Raw genomic sequence first — 18,929 nt, 5'->3', positions numbered from 1 at the left:
ATAGTTGGGAAGTAGTTGGAGAGGGAATCAGGTGTGTTAGACAAGTACATGAGTAGAGTCCGAGGGAAGTTGTCAGTGCCCAAGACACAGTGCTCTATAAAATTACGGCTTAAGATGGAGAAAGATGGACCTGCCAAAAAGAGATAAAATTGCATTTAGTATTATCCTCAAAGACATATGACATTATCTCAGACCCTTCTTTTAACCTATGTTAGTTCATTTCACTAGTTATAAGTTCCCGAGAACATACTAAAGAAGTTCCCTAAGCAACAACGTTTTACATGTCATCCAAAATTTGATTCGCATCCACAAGTTCCACTGATCACATTTGGAGGGGGAACTGTGGCTAACAATCAACAAACTTGTCGCAAGGAGAACCGTTCCAAGTGATTCCTAGACTTTGGCTTCCCTTTATTCACTACCTGCTTGAGCAGCTAACAAGACTAGTGATAAGCAACACGTTCTGTAGCCTATTTTCTTCCAAACAAGTTTATAGCAATAGAGAGGTTTCACCTACACATATCAACTATTTTTAGCATCTTCTATCACGTACCTATGCAGAATTATGAAAACGAATTACTTCCTACATAACAGCATGATTAGGGAAAAAGTATCCAGAACATCATGTTGGTCATATTGATTGCATAACAAACACAATATGCTAAGAAAAAAAAAGATGATAGCTCCACAGAGAAGTGCAAAAAACAGAAATTAGAGAATAGACGACATGTAAAACAGCTTGGTAAAAGATGAAAGTACCTGAGAATAACTTGAAAGCCTTAGGCAACTCCCGTTTCTGTGAAGCGAAAAACATATCAGTTTTCTCCACAAGATAGAGCCCTGGATCAACAATAACTGGCTTCAACCTCCTTGACCTACAGGAAACCAATAGAAATTGCTCAAAATCCCAAAACTACATTGAACTTAAGCTCTATGGAATCAAAGTAAGCATACAACACAAAAGTGTCTCTAAATGAAACTAAAGAGAATCACAATCTTACTCTTTCCAGCCAATGTAACTAGTGTGGTTCACAAAGTTCAAGTCCTTAGGCAAATGTGACATAATGTGAAGAAGCTCTACACAAAATCAAACTCAGAATCACTATAGTAACACAAACACTGAAAAAAAATCACACAGAACTATAAAAAATGCAAAGGGAAATGAGTTCAAACCATCTTGAGTAAGGAGAGGGTAATCATCAACATTGAGATTAAGAAACCAATCCCAAGCTCCAGACAATCTAAGAAGAATCGAAGCACCATGAAGCGTAGAAGCCATCGGAGACGATCCTCTCTGATACGCGAAATCAGGCTTCCCAATAACATCAACGTTCTTTGCAGCTCGAAAGATCGGTACATCTTGTACAGCAACAGCGAGACCGTCTCGTTCGGATTGAGCAGCTAAGCTATCGAGATGGAGAAGATACCGATTTCGAGGATGGTAAGTAGCGTAGAGAAGACGAAGGATCCGTCGCGAGTCACCGGAAGATCCAGAGATTAGGTAAGCGATTGATGGAGGAGCTGTATCGGCGGCGATTTTGGATGAGGAAGAAGGAAAGAGTCTCGGGTCGGGTCGTAGATCTTCGCGTCGTCCGGTGTAGGAAGATGAAGAGTGGGAAGAGGAAAAGAGAGAGAGGAGGAAACAGAGAGAGAGAAACGCGGTGGTGAGGATTATGTAGAGAGTGACTCTCGGTTGCTCCGGTCCGTACTGCATTTTTCTCAAGGCGGCGCGTGTAACACAACGATCTGTTGAGAAGAAAGCTAACTCTAGTATGTAATGGTCACAGTACTACTACGCCGCATCGAAGTCTGAAGATAGAATCTTTTATTTTAATATATAGTTTAAATTAAGTAATTATGTAGTTTGCTTAATGGTAACGACTAACGACGATGTTATTGTCGAAGAGAGAGCTTCGTATGATTAGAGATTCTTACTAAATCAGGATACAATTAGATTCTATAACATCATATATACACTGAATAAACTGATTTATTACACATTTTACACGGAACAAACTTTTGTAAATTGGTCCTATTCGAGTTACTGAGCGGCTTATTCGCCATTCTTGGTCATAATTTTCAAATATGAGAAGAGTAGTTGCAGCATATTTTCACTGAACTAAGAAGCATCATAAATTTCTACTGCCTGAAATAGCCAAAATGAAAATTATTCAAAATTATATCTCTAAAAATATAACTAAAAAGTAAAAAATTAGGATTAGAATATATACACTGAAGCACAAAAAAAAAAATACTTAGGTAGAATAAACACTTTTGTTCACCTTTTTTTTTCAACCAATCAGAATATTCTATACATTATTTCAGTTAAAAAAGAATCAAAATCAAATTAAAAAGCAAAAGAAAAAAACAAATTTGTGTATTTTAAATTAAGAAAAGTTAAATATTATCTTGGTTTAGATTTTACAATTAGAACGAAATTATTTGTCGGTTTGGGTTTACAAATAAGGTGATTAGAGTTTAGATTTTAAAATTAAAACAAAATTATATGTCGGTTTGGATTTACAAATGAAATGGTTAGGGTTTAGATTTTACAATTAAAACAAAATTATATGTCGGTTTGGGTTTACAAATGAAGTGGTTAGCGTTTAGATTTTATAATTAAAACAAAATTATATGTCGGTTTGGGTCTACGAATGAGATGGTTATAGTTTAGGTTTTACAATTAGAACGAAATTATATGTCGATTTGGATTTACAAATGAAATGATTATAGTTTAGATTTTACAATTAGAATGAAATTATATGCCGGTTTGAGTTTATAAATAAGATGATTAGGCTTTAGGTTTTACAATTAGAATGAAAATATACATCGGTTTGGATTTATAAAAAAAGATATTTGAGTTTTTAATTTTATAATAATGTATACATTGTTTCCTTATTTTTTAAAATAGATGAATTAATAGGTAATTAAATATATTGTGACATGTCAGATTCTCATTTGTTAAAATAAAGAAAGGTGAACAAAAGGATTCACTAGCATAAAAAACAATTCATTTTGTTTATAATATTTTGTCATATTCAGTAGAAAAAAAACACAATCATTCATATTCTTTTATTTTTTCAAGAGATTCATATCTTTTCCAATATATTTACTTTTAAAAAATTTCTAATTTAGAATCACAAAATCGCTTAAAAAATGGAAATAACAAATATTTTATTCATTCGTATCTTTTCCAATATATTTACCTTTTTCTAATTTGTATTATCATCCGGTGATTAACATCACATTTCTAGACTCCTCCTCATTTTCAAGTTATTATTAATATGATCAATGATGAATCGAGATAGCCAACAACTCTAATTACTTTTATTTGATCGGTAAATTTTATTTTTGTCAGTGTTTGCAAAATACATGGATACACTAAATATTTTCTATATCTCACCAATATGTGTGGCTTTTAAATAACCTAGAATTGTTAAGAAAATATGATTTCCTTGTAAGCTCTTTTTTCATTGTATTTCCAATTCTAATTCAGATTTTGAAGCATGGACCAGAGTTTGGACAAAAAATTAATGCTAGCTATACTAAAAAAAACATATATAAATTATTTAGGAATGACTCATATTTAAAAATATTATAAATAAGAACTGTATGTGATTTCTCTATTGCGATGCACCAAGTTTGTGCAATTATTTACAAACTATAGTCTAGAAATATAAAGTGTAAGTAAGACCTAAAAGATCGTTATAATCAAATGGATAAAAACTAAAACAAAATTATCAGGTTCTTTGTCTTCTAAATTATCTAAAACGAGTTCAAAAAGCATAGATAACCATTAATTGTAATGTTTGTATTTTGTAATGATCAACTAACGTAGAAAGCAATAAATGCCTAAAATTTTAAAGCATAAATTAGTAGTGGATTTATGGTGAAAAGATGATGTAAAAAGATGAAGCATTTCATGATGTGCATTACATTTGTTGCTAAATGTTAATTACAAATGCAACAAATGTTAGTTACAAATCTCTGATGTTGTATAAGAAAATGGTAACGATTCATTTATAAAGTTTTTTTTTTAATCAAAAATTTTCCATTAATTACTCTGCAAAATAAGAATTGGTGAGTTTTCTATTAATTAAAGAAAAATGATCAAAGCGAATCAATTTTATTTTAGAAATAAATCATAGGTTTTTCAAAAATTTGTTTGACTTAATAATATTTTGTGAGGGTTTATTCAAATCATATATTTTAACCAACTATAAAAAACATTTATTACAGATTTTGAATATGGAAAACAAATTAGAATATTTTTTATTTGATTATCCAGAATATTTGAACTTGACAAAAATTTAAGGTAAAAATCTCATTAAAAAAACTTATAATACCTTACTTTATACTAATAAATGGCTTAATAGTACCGATTTACTTGTCATATACCTTAATTTATATGACTCATATTTTTAAAAATATTATTTTTACCAAAAAATAAGAACTGTCTCTGATTTCATATTGTGATACACCAAGTTTGTGCAATTATTTACAAATTATAGTCTAGAAATAAGAGGTGTAAGACGTAAAAACTCGTTACAAACAAACAGAGAAAAACCAAAAAAAAATTATCAGTTAGCATAATTGTAAATTGTCTTCTAAATTATCTAAAAAACTTCGAAGAATGTTGATAACCATTAATTTTTTCATAAAATTTTTAAGAACCAGGTAATGTTTGTAATGATTCACTATCATGGTAAGCAATGAATGCCTAAAATTTTAAAACATAAATTAGTAGTAGATTTATGGTGAAATATATGGATGAAAAAAATAAAGCATTACATCTACTAAATGTTAGTTACAAATTTCCATTGTTGTATAAAAAATTGGTAACATTCATTTATAAGGTTTTTTTAATCGAAAATTTTCCATTATTAATTACTCTGTGTAATAAGAATCCGGTGAGTTTTTAATATTAATTAAAAGAGTACAATCAAATTAAGCAAATCAATTATTTTTTAGAAATAAATCATAAGTCTTTCAAAATTTTGTTTGACTTAGAATATCTTGTGAGGGTTTATTAAAATCAGATTTGTTTACCAAAAACATTTTTTACAGATGTCAAATATGAAAAATAATTTGGAATATATTATATTTGATTATTAGGCATGGGCATAAAAACCGTACCCGAATACCCAACCCGGAACCCGACCCGAAAAACTGGGTTCGGGTTGGGTTCGGGTTTGCTTATAAAACCTAATTGGGTTCTATTTTCTAATACTCGTGGGTTCGGGTTAGGGTCGGATAATACCCGGTACCCGTTTGGGTACCCAACAAACCCGAACATATAAACATATTTATAATATTTATCATTAATATACTGCAATTACCCTAAAGTTATGATTATAATTTTGAATATTTCATTTAGTTTTATACCTAAATATCAAAAATAATCAAAATATCTAAAATATATTGTCACATAAGTCAAACTTTAACTAAATTTATTTAAATTTAATTAATTTTAATTATATTTTTTCGGGTACCCGGTAGTTCGGGTACTAATTGGGTTCTGAAAATTGTAACCCAAACCGACCCGAACCTGATACTATCCGAACCGAACCGAACCCAAACATAGTAAAATACCCGAATGGGTTTTATTTTCCATTACCTATTAACCCGAACCCGAACAGGTAATATCCGAACCCAAACGGGTAACCCGAATGCCCAGCCCTATTGATTATCCAGAATATTAAAACTTGACAATATTTTAAGGTAGAAATCTCATAAAAACTATAAAAACTGAAAGAAAAAAAAACTTATCCCTTAACTTAAATTAATAAATGGCTTTTAATAGTACCGATACATTGTGTGTACCATTTCACCACCTTTATTTAATTTATATAAGTTTTTAAGCAAAGTAATTTAACTTTACTTTTGCTTACAAAATAACAACAACATCCCGAATCTACCCCGCAACTTGCGGTGGCAATTTTTCATAAAGTCAAAAAAGTATTCGACACGTGTTCTTCAACCATTCGCCCAACACTTACGTTCTCGTAATCTTATTGGTTCATATGCATCACCTTCTCTTAGTCCACTCAGTTATATCATCACCCTCCAACTTTACCCATAATCACGTCAATGCCATCACACTAAAACAAAAGTATTCTCAATTTGATTATAATTTGGAAAACTAATTAAAAAAGAGTATAAGATCAAAAAGGCGTCTATCATAAGTACGGTCGATCTTCTCCTAGATATTATAAAGGTCCACTGAAAGTAAATGACAAAACTGGTAATTACGTTAATACCATTCAATCACGCCGTTGATCTTGGTGACTATATTAAATTCCAGTGGACCGCGTCGCACTTGATTTATTAGGCTTTTCAATATACGTTATAGGAAAAAAGTGATTTAAAAAAGGAGAAAGAGGAACAAACCATTTTTCGTGTCATCATCCCCTTCCCCACTTCCAACCAATATTATTATTTATTCATTTAATTATTTTATTTTTTTCCTCAGAATACCCTAAACGCCGTTGTGTGAGAGAGAGAGAGAGAGAGAGAGAAAGAGAGATTATAAACTCCTCTGGTTCTTTTCATCAATAATTTTTTTCTCTCTCTTCAAAAACCAAAAAACAAAAAACACTTCTGAAACTATGGAAATGGAATCGTTCATGGATGACCTTTTGAACTTCACTGTACCGGAAGAGGACGACGAAGAAGAGACGCAACAGCCGAGGAATATAACTCGCCGGAAAACAGGAATACGGCAAACGGATTCTCTCGGTCTTTTGAACCACGGCGACCATGTATGTCTTACCTCCTCCCCAAACGCCTGTACATGTTTTCGTAGATGGTCCGGTACGTACTAGACTCGGTCGAGTTGACCCGTCGGTTCACGGCGGTATTGTTTGTTGACTCAGCCGGGTCAATAGTTTGGGGAATCGGGAAAACGCGTTTATTAAAACATAAACGTTCACGTTTTTTGCCGGTTCGTGTTTGTTTAAAAAGACGAAACTACCCTTTGATTTTTTAAAACTTTACTTTTCCGTTCGGTGATATGTTAGTTGGAGGGTGTGTATTCGGGAGTTACGTTTTCGTGAGCTTTCGAATTTTTCTTTTTTATTTGTCAATTTTTATATGGATACGAAACGACATTAATACCCCTTTCTTTATTCTTCACCCACCCATTATCTCTTTTTCGGGAAACGAGGACTCGAGACTCAGTCGAGTTCGCTCAGTCTTAACTTAAAATTTGAATTATTTTGTTTCGCAGGGTGTGGTTGAGGAAGAGGATTTGGAATGGATATCAAACAAAGATGCTTTTCCGGTAATCGAAACATTCGTCGGCATGTTACCACCGGAACATTTCCGTGTAACGTCGCCGGAGAGAGAAGCGATTGAGGGAAAACAGCTGAGTCCGGTTTCAGTACTCGAGACGAGTAGCAATAGCTCAACTACAACAACAACCTCAAACAGCAGCGGTGGAAGCACGGCTTTGGCAACAACCACCTCCATGTTAATGAGCTGCTGCGTTAGTTTTAAAGCGCCGGCTAAAGCGAGAAGCAAGCGTCGCCGCACAGGACGCCGTGATTTGCGAGTTTTGTGGACAGGAAACGAAATACAGAAGAAGAAAACTATGTCGGCGGCGGCGGTGATAATAGGAAGGAAGTGTCAACACTGTGGAGCGGAGAAGACGCCGCAATGGAGGGCGGGACCATTGGGGCCTAAGACTCTGTGTAACGCTTGTGGCGTGAGGTATAAGTCTGGGAGGCTTGTTCCGGAGTATCGTCCGGCTAATAGTCCAACTTTCACGGCGGAGTTACATTCGAATTCTCACCGGAAGATTGTAGAAATGAGGAAGCAGTATCAGTCCGGTGACGGTGATCATCGGAAAGATTGTGGATAATCAAAGTTTGTTAGGATTCTTCTTTTTCTCTTTTTTTTTTGGATTTTCTTTTCGTTAATTTTTTTTATTTGCTTGAAGTATGTTTTAGGGTTTTGCAGTTGGAATTTTAGGCTCTTTATTTTGTGAAATTAGGGGTAATTAATTACTATTTAGGGGATATTATGGTCAAGAAATGGAAGATAACTTTCTCATTTTGCTGTTTATTTTTACTCTGCTGGTGATCTTTAAAAATAGGGAAAACAAATTTTTATAAGTTCTTGTTTGATAATTAATTTCATAAAATTTGATATGACATGTCTATTTAGTTAGGCCAGCTAAGTATAGTTTCTATGATAGAGATATATTGGAAATGTGAATCAGTTTTGGGGTTTTCTTGCATGTCTTATTTGAGTGATTCTTCTTTTGCTTTTTAATTACTGACATTGTCTAAAATGACAAATATGAATAGCAATAGCAAGTATTGTGTCAAAAAGCTGATAGCAACCACAACTATTAAATTTGATATATTTTCTTTTTCTCAAAGTATAAGATCAAGCGAAACATTTGTATTTTACACTTTTTTTTTTTTTTTTGGGACAAATGTATTTTACACTACTGATGAAAAAAAAGAATTAAAAAGTGTCAACAACTTATCAACTAATAACCAAATCTATCAAAGCTTGAGCAATTTTTTTTTTATAAATATATTTTTATTGTTTCATATTGATCAACATATTTTTATCCACTAACACAATTATGCGCACTGACTCATTACAAAAACATAATTTCGTCATGTTGATTATAACCAAAACACAATTATGATGCGCGAACATGGGTTGGTTACTGGTTAGATGTTGCACTACCACTGTATATTACAAAAATTACAATATTGATTCGAGTTTAATAAGAATATCATGATCTCCGGAGACAAAAACTGATGATGGAGGCGTATAGACCAAAATAAGTAGATTAGATGTAACGTTTTCCTAATTTTTATAGTACAATGATTTTATAATGTAGTAAGGGATTAAAAAAAACAAAATTAGAGTAGTAATGTATGATTGAGGAGTCAGTGTGTGTGGGAGTAGTAGTCACATGGAATTTGATATTTAGCTAATATCATTGCACATGCCTTTACTCTTCTTCTTCCCTCATTCCACCAACTCCATTGTCTCCATTGTACGCCATGAATCATATCATCAAATTTCTTGATTATTTAATTAAATATATGTATCTACCATATTTTATTTCATTCTGTATCTAATATTATAGTATGGTAGATTTTGCATTAAATTACAAATCTAATAACTAGAAGTTGATGTGATTGTATCACACAGTTATTGTTTTTATGTTGACCAAAACAGGAGATCTAAATTTGAATAGAATAATATTATCTTATAACTTATAAGCCATGGCAATGTGTCTATTGGGTTAGGTGTATCAAAAATTGACTTTTGAATTTTATACTACAACATCATCCCAATAAGTAACAATGTACATTTCAGATATCATAACAAAATTAGATCTTATTGAGTTACAAAGCCGGAAAAAAAATATATTAGTAGAAATAAATGATGAAAATAATAAAAAGGAACGAAATAACGGTAATTTCAAAATATAATGATACATGTTTCAATACCGCTAATTTTACTGTTTTGTTATTGGTAACAACCAAAATGGTATGTGTCATATCGACTCTTATAACGGTAAAAATGTTTTTCAATGCCGCTGAATCTTATCATTTTGTAATTGGTAACAATCAAAATGATATATCCCTTATCGGCTTGATAAACAGTTACTAGTCATGTTTATATTCTATTCATTATAATAGAATTTTTGGATTAGGAAAAGAACCGTAGACTTTTTTGAAGTTTGAATCCTAGATTAACATAAAAAGCACAACTCTTTTGACTAACTAAGCATTATATCAAAACACCATTGGCACACATTAAGTTTTGGTGATTAAAGAAGAAAAGAGAAAATCTTACTCATAAACAATTGTCTTTACAGTAATTAATAAGAAACTATTGGGCTGAAGTGGCAGTGCCCTCTCGTCTTGTACGATCTAAGACCACCTTTATCGGAGAGCGATGAATCGTTTCTCACAACAATTAAAACAAATCATTTTATTACACACTTTTTCATTTTAATTTATTTTTTAATATTAATCACAATAAGAAAATGACACGTATTTAATTTCACATAAGTACCGATGCTTGCATTGCTCCACCAAGTAACGCTTCTTACTCTTTTTTCTTCTCTCTTCTTTTAATTATTTGTTTAATAAGAGCATCAACATGAGTAACCACCACTAATCATGTCCTAACAAAACTTGTGTCAAGTCAAGTGGAGTTTAACAAAAAGAAAATGGGCCATTTTGTAGCCTAATTAAGTGCAATCTCAACCTTTGTTAATAGTAAAAGTACATATACGAGAATATCAAACTAAATTGATCCGGAAAATGGTACTCTCTCCGTTTCAAAATATAGGATGTTTATCCTAAGGCACACATATTAAAATAGTTTACTTTCTTTTAAAAAGTATCATATTTATTTAAATTAAAAAAGATTCAACCAATAATAAAGAAGAGTGCATAAATAATAATTACAGATTATTAAATATATATTAAAACTTGCATAGAAAGTTATAAGACATCTTATATTTTGAAACAAATAAAGAGGCCAAAATATTTTATATATTAAAACGGAGAGAGTATTATTTTAGAAAATTTTCTTAAGTATATGAACGCACACGAAAATTAATCATCATGCACACAAATCAAATAATATATCGCTGAATAGCTAATTTGGCATGCATTGGTGCATAGTACTTATTTCGTTATGTTAAAATATCATTAATATATATATATAAAGTTAGCTTTTCTCACTTCTGGTGCAGCCACCTCAGCTGCCATGTCAGCCACATCTTCTTTAAATTTATGGGCTTTACAGATTTTAATAAGCCATTTAAACAATCATATAAATGACAAACTGATCAACTAAATTTCATCTAAAATCTGTAGGCCCAACACTATTTCATTCAAATTCTCTAGACCCATCACTATTTTTAAATCTTATAAATTCAAATTTTTATTTTAAAATAAATTTAAACTATTCATTTAGTGCATATTTTTTTGTTAATTATAATTAATCGAAAGTTTAAATAAAAAATAATTATGTAAAATAAATTAAATATTAAAATAAGAAAATAATACTATAATTTTTCATTAGTTGTAATAATATAGTTAAAGATTTCTATTAAACTGATCATAATTTAAAATTTCAAATATCAAAACAAGGCAACCCAAGCAACACTTTCAAACAATCAAGGAAACACAACTAGAAATCAGTTAAAATAATTATTTGGCAGCACTTCACAAATCGATCACCAAAGACAAAGACGCAAAGAGATAAACACATATTTAATAAACTAAAAAGATTCAGATATATGAATGTCACAATCAGATAACCGTAACACAAAATTATATGAAACAACCGAAGAAACAAAAACACAACCCGGACTTTATAAAATTACAGCAAGATAAACAAGAAAATTAATTTTCCCCAAAACACAGCTCACATCGAATCAAAAATCACAAGACAAACGGGAAAAAAAATTACAACAAATAACACAAAACAACCGCCTTACAGATTTTAATAAGCCCTTTAAACAATCATACAAATGACAAACTGATCAACTAAATTTTATCTAAAATCTGTAGGCCCAACACTATTTCATTCAAATTCTCTAGACCCATCACTATTTTTAAATCCTATAAATTCAACTTTTTATTTTAAAATAAATTTAAAATATTCATTTAGTGCATATTTTTTGTTAATTATAATTAATCGAAAGTTTAAATAAAAAATAATTATGTAAAATGAATTAAATGTTAAAATAAGAAAACAATACTATAATTTTTCATTAGTGGTAATAATATAGTTAAAGATTTCTATTAAACTGATCATAATTTAAAACTTCAAATATCAAAACAAGGCAACCCAAGCAACACTTTCAAAGAATCAAGGAAACATAACTACAAATCAGTTAAAATAATTATTTGGCAGCACTTCACAAATCCATCACCAAAGACAAAGACGCAAAGAGCTGAACACACATTTAATAAACTAAAAAGATTCAGATATATGAACGTCAGAATCAGATAACCGTAACACAAAATTATATGAAAAAGACAACCGAAGAAACAAAAAAACAACCTGGACTTTATAAAATTATAGCAAGATAAACAAGAAAATTAATTTTCCCCAAAACACAGCTCACATCGAATCAAAAATCACAAGACAAACGGGAAAAAAAATTACAACAAATAACACAAAACAACCGCCTTACAGATTTTAATAAGCCCTTTAAACAATCATACAAATGACAAACTGATCAACTAAATTTCATCTAAAATCTGTAGGCTCAACACTATTTCATTCAAATTCTCTAGACCCATCACTATTTTTAAATCCTACGAGTTCAATTTTTTTTAATTTTAAAATAAATTTAAAATATTCATTTAGTGCATATTTTTTTGTTAATTATAATTAATCGAAAGTTTAAATAAAAAATAATTATGTAAAATAAATTAAATGTTAAAATAAGAAAACAATACTATAATTTTTCATTAGTGGTAATAATATAGTTAAAGATTTCTATTAAACTGATTTAAAATTTCAAATATCAAAACAAGGCAATCCAAACAACACTTTCAAAGAATCAAGGAAACACAACTAGAAATCAGTTTAAAATAATTATTTGGCAGCATTTCACAAATCCATCACCAAAGACAAAGACGCAAAGAGATGAACACACATTTAATAAACTAAAAAGATTCAGATATATGAATGTCACAATCAGATAACCGTAACACAAAATTATATGAAAAAGACAACCGAAGAAACAAAAAAAACAACCCGGACTTTAAAAAATTACAGCAAGATAAACAAGAAAATTAATTTTCCCCAAAACACAACTCACTTCGAATAAAAAAATCACTCACAGGACAAACGGAAAAAAAATTACAACAAATAACACAAAACAACTCACAACTTAATTAGGAAACCTAAAGAAGCCAACATATTTTCATATAAACAAATTTGCAACCCAATTGACATTCACCTTTAACAAAATCAACAAGAGATAACCAAATATCCCCAATAGATGCGAAGCGAGCAAAGAATCAACCAAATACGCAAACCCAAAAACAAAATCAAGGGAAAATGATTACGATAGGAATGACTGAAAAAACGATTACGAGCATCAAAGACATAAGTTCAATCCTCAAACAGACCTCTAGATCGGAAAATTTCTCTTCTCCTATCCGTTCACGAGGACATCGGATTTTGAAAAAGAACAAATCAATTTCAACTCAATAACATACAAATAATGGTCCAATTAACCCACAAATTATAAGCCTTACAGAAAAATTGGATCTGAATGAAACAAACAAAAATAGCCTAGAAAAAAAGTTGACAATAAAATCCACAATAAATAACTTATTTATTTTTCTTAATAAAATCCACAATATTTTTCACTCCAAACACTAAAACATTGACAAATATATTACTCCAACAGTTTACAAAATACATATGTAAATATTAAATAACAATCCAACCACAAAATGGAAAATAATAATAAATTAATGACAACTAACAGCTACAACAAAACAACAACTTCAACTAAACAATGGTAACTCCTAATAATAACTTTTTTTAAAAGCATTATAAACACACAAGATGATCTCAATTTTTCCTTTAAAAACAGCAAACTAAATTATACTTACTCCAAAACATATTTTTATTAAAATATCCAACAAAACAACATAAGCAACCAAAATTAAATACAAAAACAAACGTAAAGATGAATTTACAAAAACCAAAAAAAATATACACAACAAAACTCGGAATACACCTTCATCTAACTACCGCGCGTAGCGCGGGTCGATTGCTAGTCTCATAATAAAACTGACAAAACAGGAAAAAATACGTTCAAAATTTGATAGAAAAATCAAGATTGGCCTAAAATCTTTGTTTGTATATAAACAAAACAACAAAAATAAAGCTTATAACCAAGAAAAATCTTTGGTCCAATAGACCTCATCATTACTAAAATAAAATCCATCTTCTCTAACGGACCAAGAACATTTCTTGGTAGATCCACATCTATTGCTGTCTCTAGAAACTTTAAACGCCTCGAACCTTTTCCTCACCGAATCCCACTTCATTGTACATGTGTAAACTGCCATCAACGACCAAAAATCGATCTTAGCCGTCCATTCGAAGTCGTCTCCTTCTTGAAGCGCACGACCACCAAGTTCTCCTTGTGGCGAAGTGCACCAAATCACTAGAGGGAGAGACGAGTTGTCTCTGAAGTTGTTGATCACACGCACGTCGTACTCTTCTCCCAGTGACATAGTTTGTGGTTGAAGTATCGATGTCAAGATGATCGTTAAGGAGATAACTATAAGCATAAGCAGAAGAAGAATTATTTTTGGAGTTTTCATGTTTTTATTTTTTCTTGTTAATAATGCAAAGTGTAGTTTTTATTTTCTTGTGTTTGATGAAATTTATGTGTGTGCATATATTATGATAAAACTTGAATATTTTTTCTTAAATCTGAAATCTCACAATAATTACATAATCTTTAATTAATTAAGAAAAAATGAAAAAGGAAACATATAATTATTTTTGCTGGATAATATGTAGGAAACGATTTAAATTAACATATGGCAGAACCACATGATATGAAAAATCTTATATATATAATAAAATCTACAAAAGTAGCACCATAAAGGAAACAAATTTCAAAAATCAATTGGATTATGTGAATATATGGAACACAATATGATATCTATATATACATTTTTTAAGTACATTTTGGGTTATACCCTTTTATTTGTAGTTATTTAAAAATTTATTTACAAAGTTAATCCCTAAACTTTAAAAAAATAGCATTACTTCAGATTTTGTTCCTAAATATTTTACATATCATTCCAACTAAAAAAATACAGCATAATCAATATGGAAACAAAAATTATGATATATTTAAACAAAAATTACTTTCTATTGTGTATGAAATATATTCCATCTCTGAATCCTTTGCAAACAAAAAAACAACAATATGATCCCTATTTTTTTTTCCAAAACCTGTGAGCTTTGATTCTTAATATAAGAAAAACTTCGATTTACATTTATTTAAATATTTATTACGAATATGTAAAATTAAAAAATTTTAAAATATCTATATATATAAAGTTAACTTTGCTCACTTCTCCTTCCTCCACATCAGCTTCCACCTAATCATTGTTTTGCATAAAAAATATTATTTTCAATATTCATTCATTTCATATTTACTATTTATAATTAATAATAGTAAAAAATAAATAAAAAATGAATTAACTAAAATTAATTAAAATTAAAATAGTTTAAATAATAATATAATATTTTAGTAAATAATAAAATTAATAATTATCTAAAAATGAATTAAGTAAAATAAATGAAAATTTTAAAATATTAAAAATAATACTATAAATTTGTTTTAGTAATAATGTTATTATTAAAATTATAACCAAAAATGATTATATTCCAAAATTTAGAATGGGTTAATGAGTTTTAGAATGTAAGTAAGAATTTAATGCATGGTGGAGTAAAAAAACAAGTTATGTAATTGTATTTATAAAAATCTAAACATGTGCAGGAGGTAAGTCCATTTGCAGAAGGCACCATCACACCCGGGATCGAGTCCCGGTTCCTACGAATGTAGGAATTTGGCTAATAGGCTGGCCAGTTGTGGCCCAATGGTTGAAAAAAAAAAAAATCTAAACATGTAAATAAAATTGAAGTGAAACATTAGTTTCTAAGAAACATATACCATAAAGATTTATTATTAAATTTTACTTATAAGATAGAAAATATTAATTACTTAACTTAACTTAAATTAAAAGTTTTGATCTAAAACAAAGACATTGTAAGAGGCACACTTTTTTTTGGGAAACATATGAAAAAGAATTTTGAAAAGATAATCTATCTAAAAAAACAAAATCAATGGTCAGGAAATATAGAAAAAATGATATGTAAGGCGTTACAAAAAGTGGCATGTGATTTGTGTAGCATATCTCATAACGTATATTATCAACTGGAGCTACAATTTTATAACATGATACAAAACATATATAACAAATATAACATATATATATATATATATATTATCAAATGCTTTTAACCCAAAACATTGGCAAAAACAACATATTTAAAGTACACTATGTTTTTTTTAGAAGACGAAGCTGGGGTTGCATCACAAAATTAACATCTGCAAATAACATATGAGATTGTAGAAAAATATGTAACTTGGATTAGTGAATAGATATTCATTATGGGGTTTAAACATTTCATCATTTAAGCATTCTTGACTTAGTCGGAAATTCTATTATGGCATATGATGCATTTGGAGAACCTCATTGTAGCGACATAACACTAAAATTGTTCCTGAAACTTTGTATATTCGCATTTAATGTAGGATATCGATATGTTGAAATTGTCTCTATAATTAGGTCAATGATCGACATTGACGTTAGAACTTTTAAAATTATGTTTTCATGAGATATGAATATGGAATGAATTCTTTTAAAGATAAAAGGTCACAAGATTGTCGACAATATTATTGCGACAGTAGACAATATATGTTATATATAGATTAGTAAAATAAGTACGGCACTTATATATATTTATCTTTTAATCTTCAAATTATATTCATATTTAATGATTCTTACTGATATAAATTTTAACTAAAATCCCACGTAAAATCGCAAATAAATATAACAAATAAATATTATCTTCAAAAATATAGGGGGATTTTTAAAAATACCCCTTTTTCTATGTCACTTTTCAAAAATACCATTTCATGATGTCTATTTTCAAAAATACCCCTTTTCAATATATAAAATGACAAAATTATAAATCCTAAACCCCAAATACTAAACCCTATCCCTTAAAAACTATACCCTAAATGTAAATTGGGAACCCAAACCTAAAAAAAAATTCTAAAAATTAATTTAACATGGTGTAATTGTGTAAAAAAGGGCAAAAATGAAAATGTATAAAATAATGGACATTTTGAAAATGGATATGCCAAAAAGGGTATTTCTAACAAATTGTCAAAAATATATATGTTGTATATCACTGAGTAAAGTAAGTTTAGTATTTATATAAATTTATACTCAAAAGTTGGAAAGATTATATTTGAGCTTAACAATTTCTATTGATAAGAAATATTTAAAATTAAAATCCTGTGCGTGCGCGGGTACAAATTCTAGTTATATAATATAGTCATTAGTAGATGAGTTATAAAGAGAACATGTTGGATTAATAAAATATTATTAAATTTATGCTAACACGGGTTAAATCCTTATTTTATTATTTGTCAACACTATTAATATCATAATATTTGACATATAAAATTTAAGTTGATTTAACTAAGATTGTGTAAAATAATTAAATCATTAGGAAATATATGACTTAATCATAGCGTATAAATGACTTTTGATGCATTTAGACCCCTTATTTTTTTGTTATAATAATTAAAAATCAAAATAGAATCTCAAACACCAAATAAAAAAACTAAATATAACAAACAAATGATCATGAAATATATTGCGGGTTAAAAAATTAATATAAATATTTAGCCGTATAAACGGTCGGAAAATTTAGTTATTCTTCTATTTGCAAAATGTCCAATATTTAACAAACAAATACAATATAAAATATAAATAATAATAAAAATTATATATATGCGGTATATCGCAGATCAAAAATCTAGTTGTTTTAGAAAAGAAATGAAAACTAAAGCATTTGGGTTACGGTTCAATTTTGGTCCAACCGGATCTAATCAGTTAACAAAAGTTGTAGTTTTGAAACATATATGGTGAAACAAGCTAATGGTCTCCCCCTCTCCAAAATTAAAACTGTTTTCTACAGTTTCTTTTTTATTGCATGCGATCATCAACTAGCCATGCTTCAATTATTCTCTTTCATTACTTATGCATAGCATTTATCAATCTTCTTCTATATAGTTTTGTCGCTAAGACTCTCTGCCCATGGACTCAACACATCATCATTACAATTCAAAGCCTCAAGAATATCGTTTGGAGGGTGGTAATTAAAATATTTAATTCTTCACTAAAAGAAATGGACGTAAAAAAGGGTTTCGCATGACCCGACTAACCTCCAAACCCATTTCCCACGATATTACTTGGATATAGAGTACATGTTTATTCATTGGTTGTGTCGTGTTTAGTCTTCTGCTCAACTTGTGTTTTTCGTTTGTACGTTTCTTGTCATCGCTTCTTCTATTTCTAACGCTTTGGTTGGTGTCCACAAAAACAAAATATCTCACTATTTTCATCATTTTAATTCATAGGAAGACTTGCCAAGTCAAGCTCCTTACATAGGATGACTTATATGTATATAAAGAGAAGTGTGTATGCAAGACATGTCTATCACATAGCAATTTAACAGATAGATCGTCTTTGTTTCCCAAAAAAAAATATCATGATACGAAGCCAATCATATTGCTTCCTTGGTATTATTACTATCTATTTCTTCTTTTGTCTTCTTTTGTTACCAAACATCTTTGCTTCTCCCACACGGTACTTGTGCCGCCCCAACCAGAGGGATGCTCTTTTGGAGTTACAGAAGGAATTCCATGTACCAACAACTTCATGGAACAAGAGCGTTGACTGCTGTTCTTGGGAGGGTGTCAAGTGTGATACCATCGTGGGAGAGGTGATATTTCTAGAACTCCGTTACTGTAATGCCAACACCTCTTTGAAATTTAACGGTGGTCTTTTTAAACTCCAACATCTTCGTCACCTAGATCTTTCACTTTGCCATCTCCAAGGGGAGATTCCTTCTTCCTTTGGAAATCTTTCTCATCTCACACATCTTGATCTTTTTGGTAATGAATTAGTAGGTGAAGTTCCAACTTCAATCGGTAGCCTAAGCCAACTAAGGTACGTGAGTCTTTCGGGTAATAAGTTGAGAGGTGATATTCCTAGGTCATTTGCCAACTTAACAAAGCTTTCTAATTT

At 29.9% G+C, this 18,929-nt stretch overlaps 4 protein-coding genes across 5 annotated transcripts in view; 2 read left to right on the top strand and 2 right to left on the bottom strand.

Moving 5' to 3' along the window:
* Window positions 1-1,818, bottom strand: part of LOC104746942 (beta-glucuronosyltransferase GlcAT14A-like) — a 4,464-nt gene extending 2,646 nt beyond the window's left edge. The window contains exon 1 of the mRNA XM_010468491.2: window positions 1,360-1,818. Coding sequence (XP_010466793.1) covers window positions 1,360-1,714 — 355 coding nt within the window. The 5' untranslated portion in view covers window positions 1,715-1,818. The remainder of the gene's footprint in view (window positions 1-1,359) is intronic.
* Window positions 6,432-8,064, top strand: LOC104746940 (GATA transcription factor 1-like). Of its 2 annotated transcripts, none has more exons than XM_010468489.2 (2): window positions 6,432-6,761; window positions 7,229-8,064. In XM_010468489.2, the coding sequence occupies exons 1-2, from the start codon at window positions 6,609-6,611 to the stop codon at window positions 7,859-7,861; spliced, it is 786 nt and encodes a 261-aa protein (XP_010466791.1). In that variant the 5' UTR covers window positions 6,432-6,608; the 3' UTR covers window positions 7,862-8,064. The 2 variants fall into 2 exon arrangements, with proteins under 2 accessions (XP_010466791.1, XP_010466792.1); XM_010468490.2 differs by having other exon boundaries at window positions 6,522-6,813.
* On the bottom strand, window positions 13,812-14,362 carry LOC104746939. The gene has a single exon (XM_010468488.1). The coding sequence runs from the start codon at window positions 14,346-14,348 to the stop codon at window positions 13,908-13,910; it is 441 nt and encodes a 146-aa protein (XP_010466790.1). The 5' UTR covers window positions 14,349-14,362; the 3' UTR covers window positions 13,812-13,907.
* LOC104746937 (receptor like protein 30-like) overlaps window positions 18,332-18,929 on the top strand; it is a 5,061-nt gene continuing 4,463 nt past the window's right edge. Inside the window, exon 1 of the mRNA XM_010468486.2 lies at window positions 18,332-18,851. Within this exon, the coding sequence (XP_010466788.1) occupies window positions 18,391-18,851 (461 nt within the window). The 5' untranslated portion in view covers window positions 18,332-18,390. The remainder of the gene's footprint in view (window positions 18,852-18,929) is intronic.

The sequence above is a fragment of the Camelina sativa genome, chromosome 15, assembly GCF_000633955.1.
Source record: "Camelina sativa cultivar DH55 chromosome 15, Cs, whole genome shotgun sequence".
Classification (NCBI taxonomy): domain Eukaryota; kingdom Viridiplantae; phylum Streptophyta; class Magnoliopsida; order Brassicales; family Brassicaceae; genus Camelina; species Camelina sativa.
The sequence above is the reverse complement of the archived record's forward strand: the minus strand, read 5'-3'. Positions and strand labels throughout refer to the sequence as shown.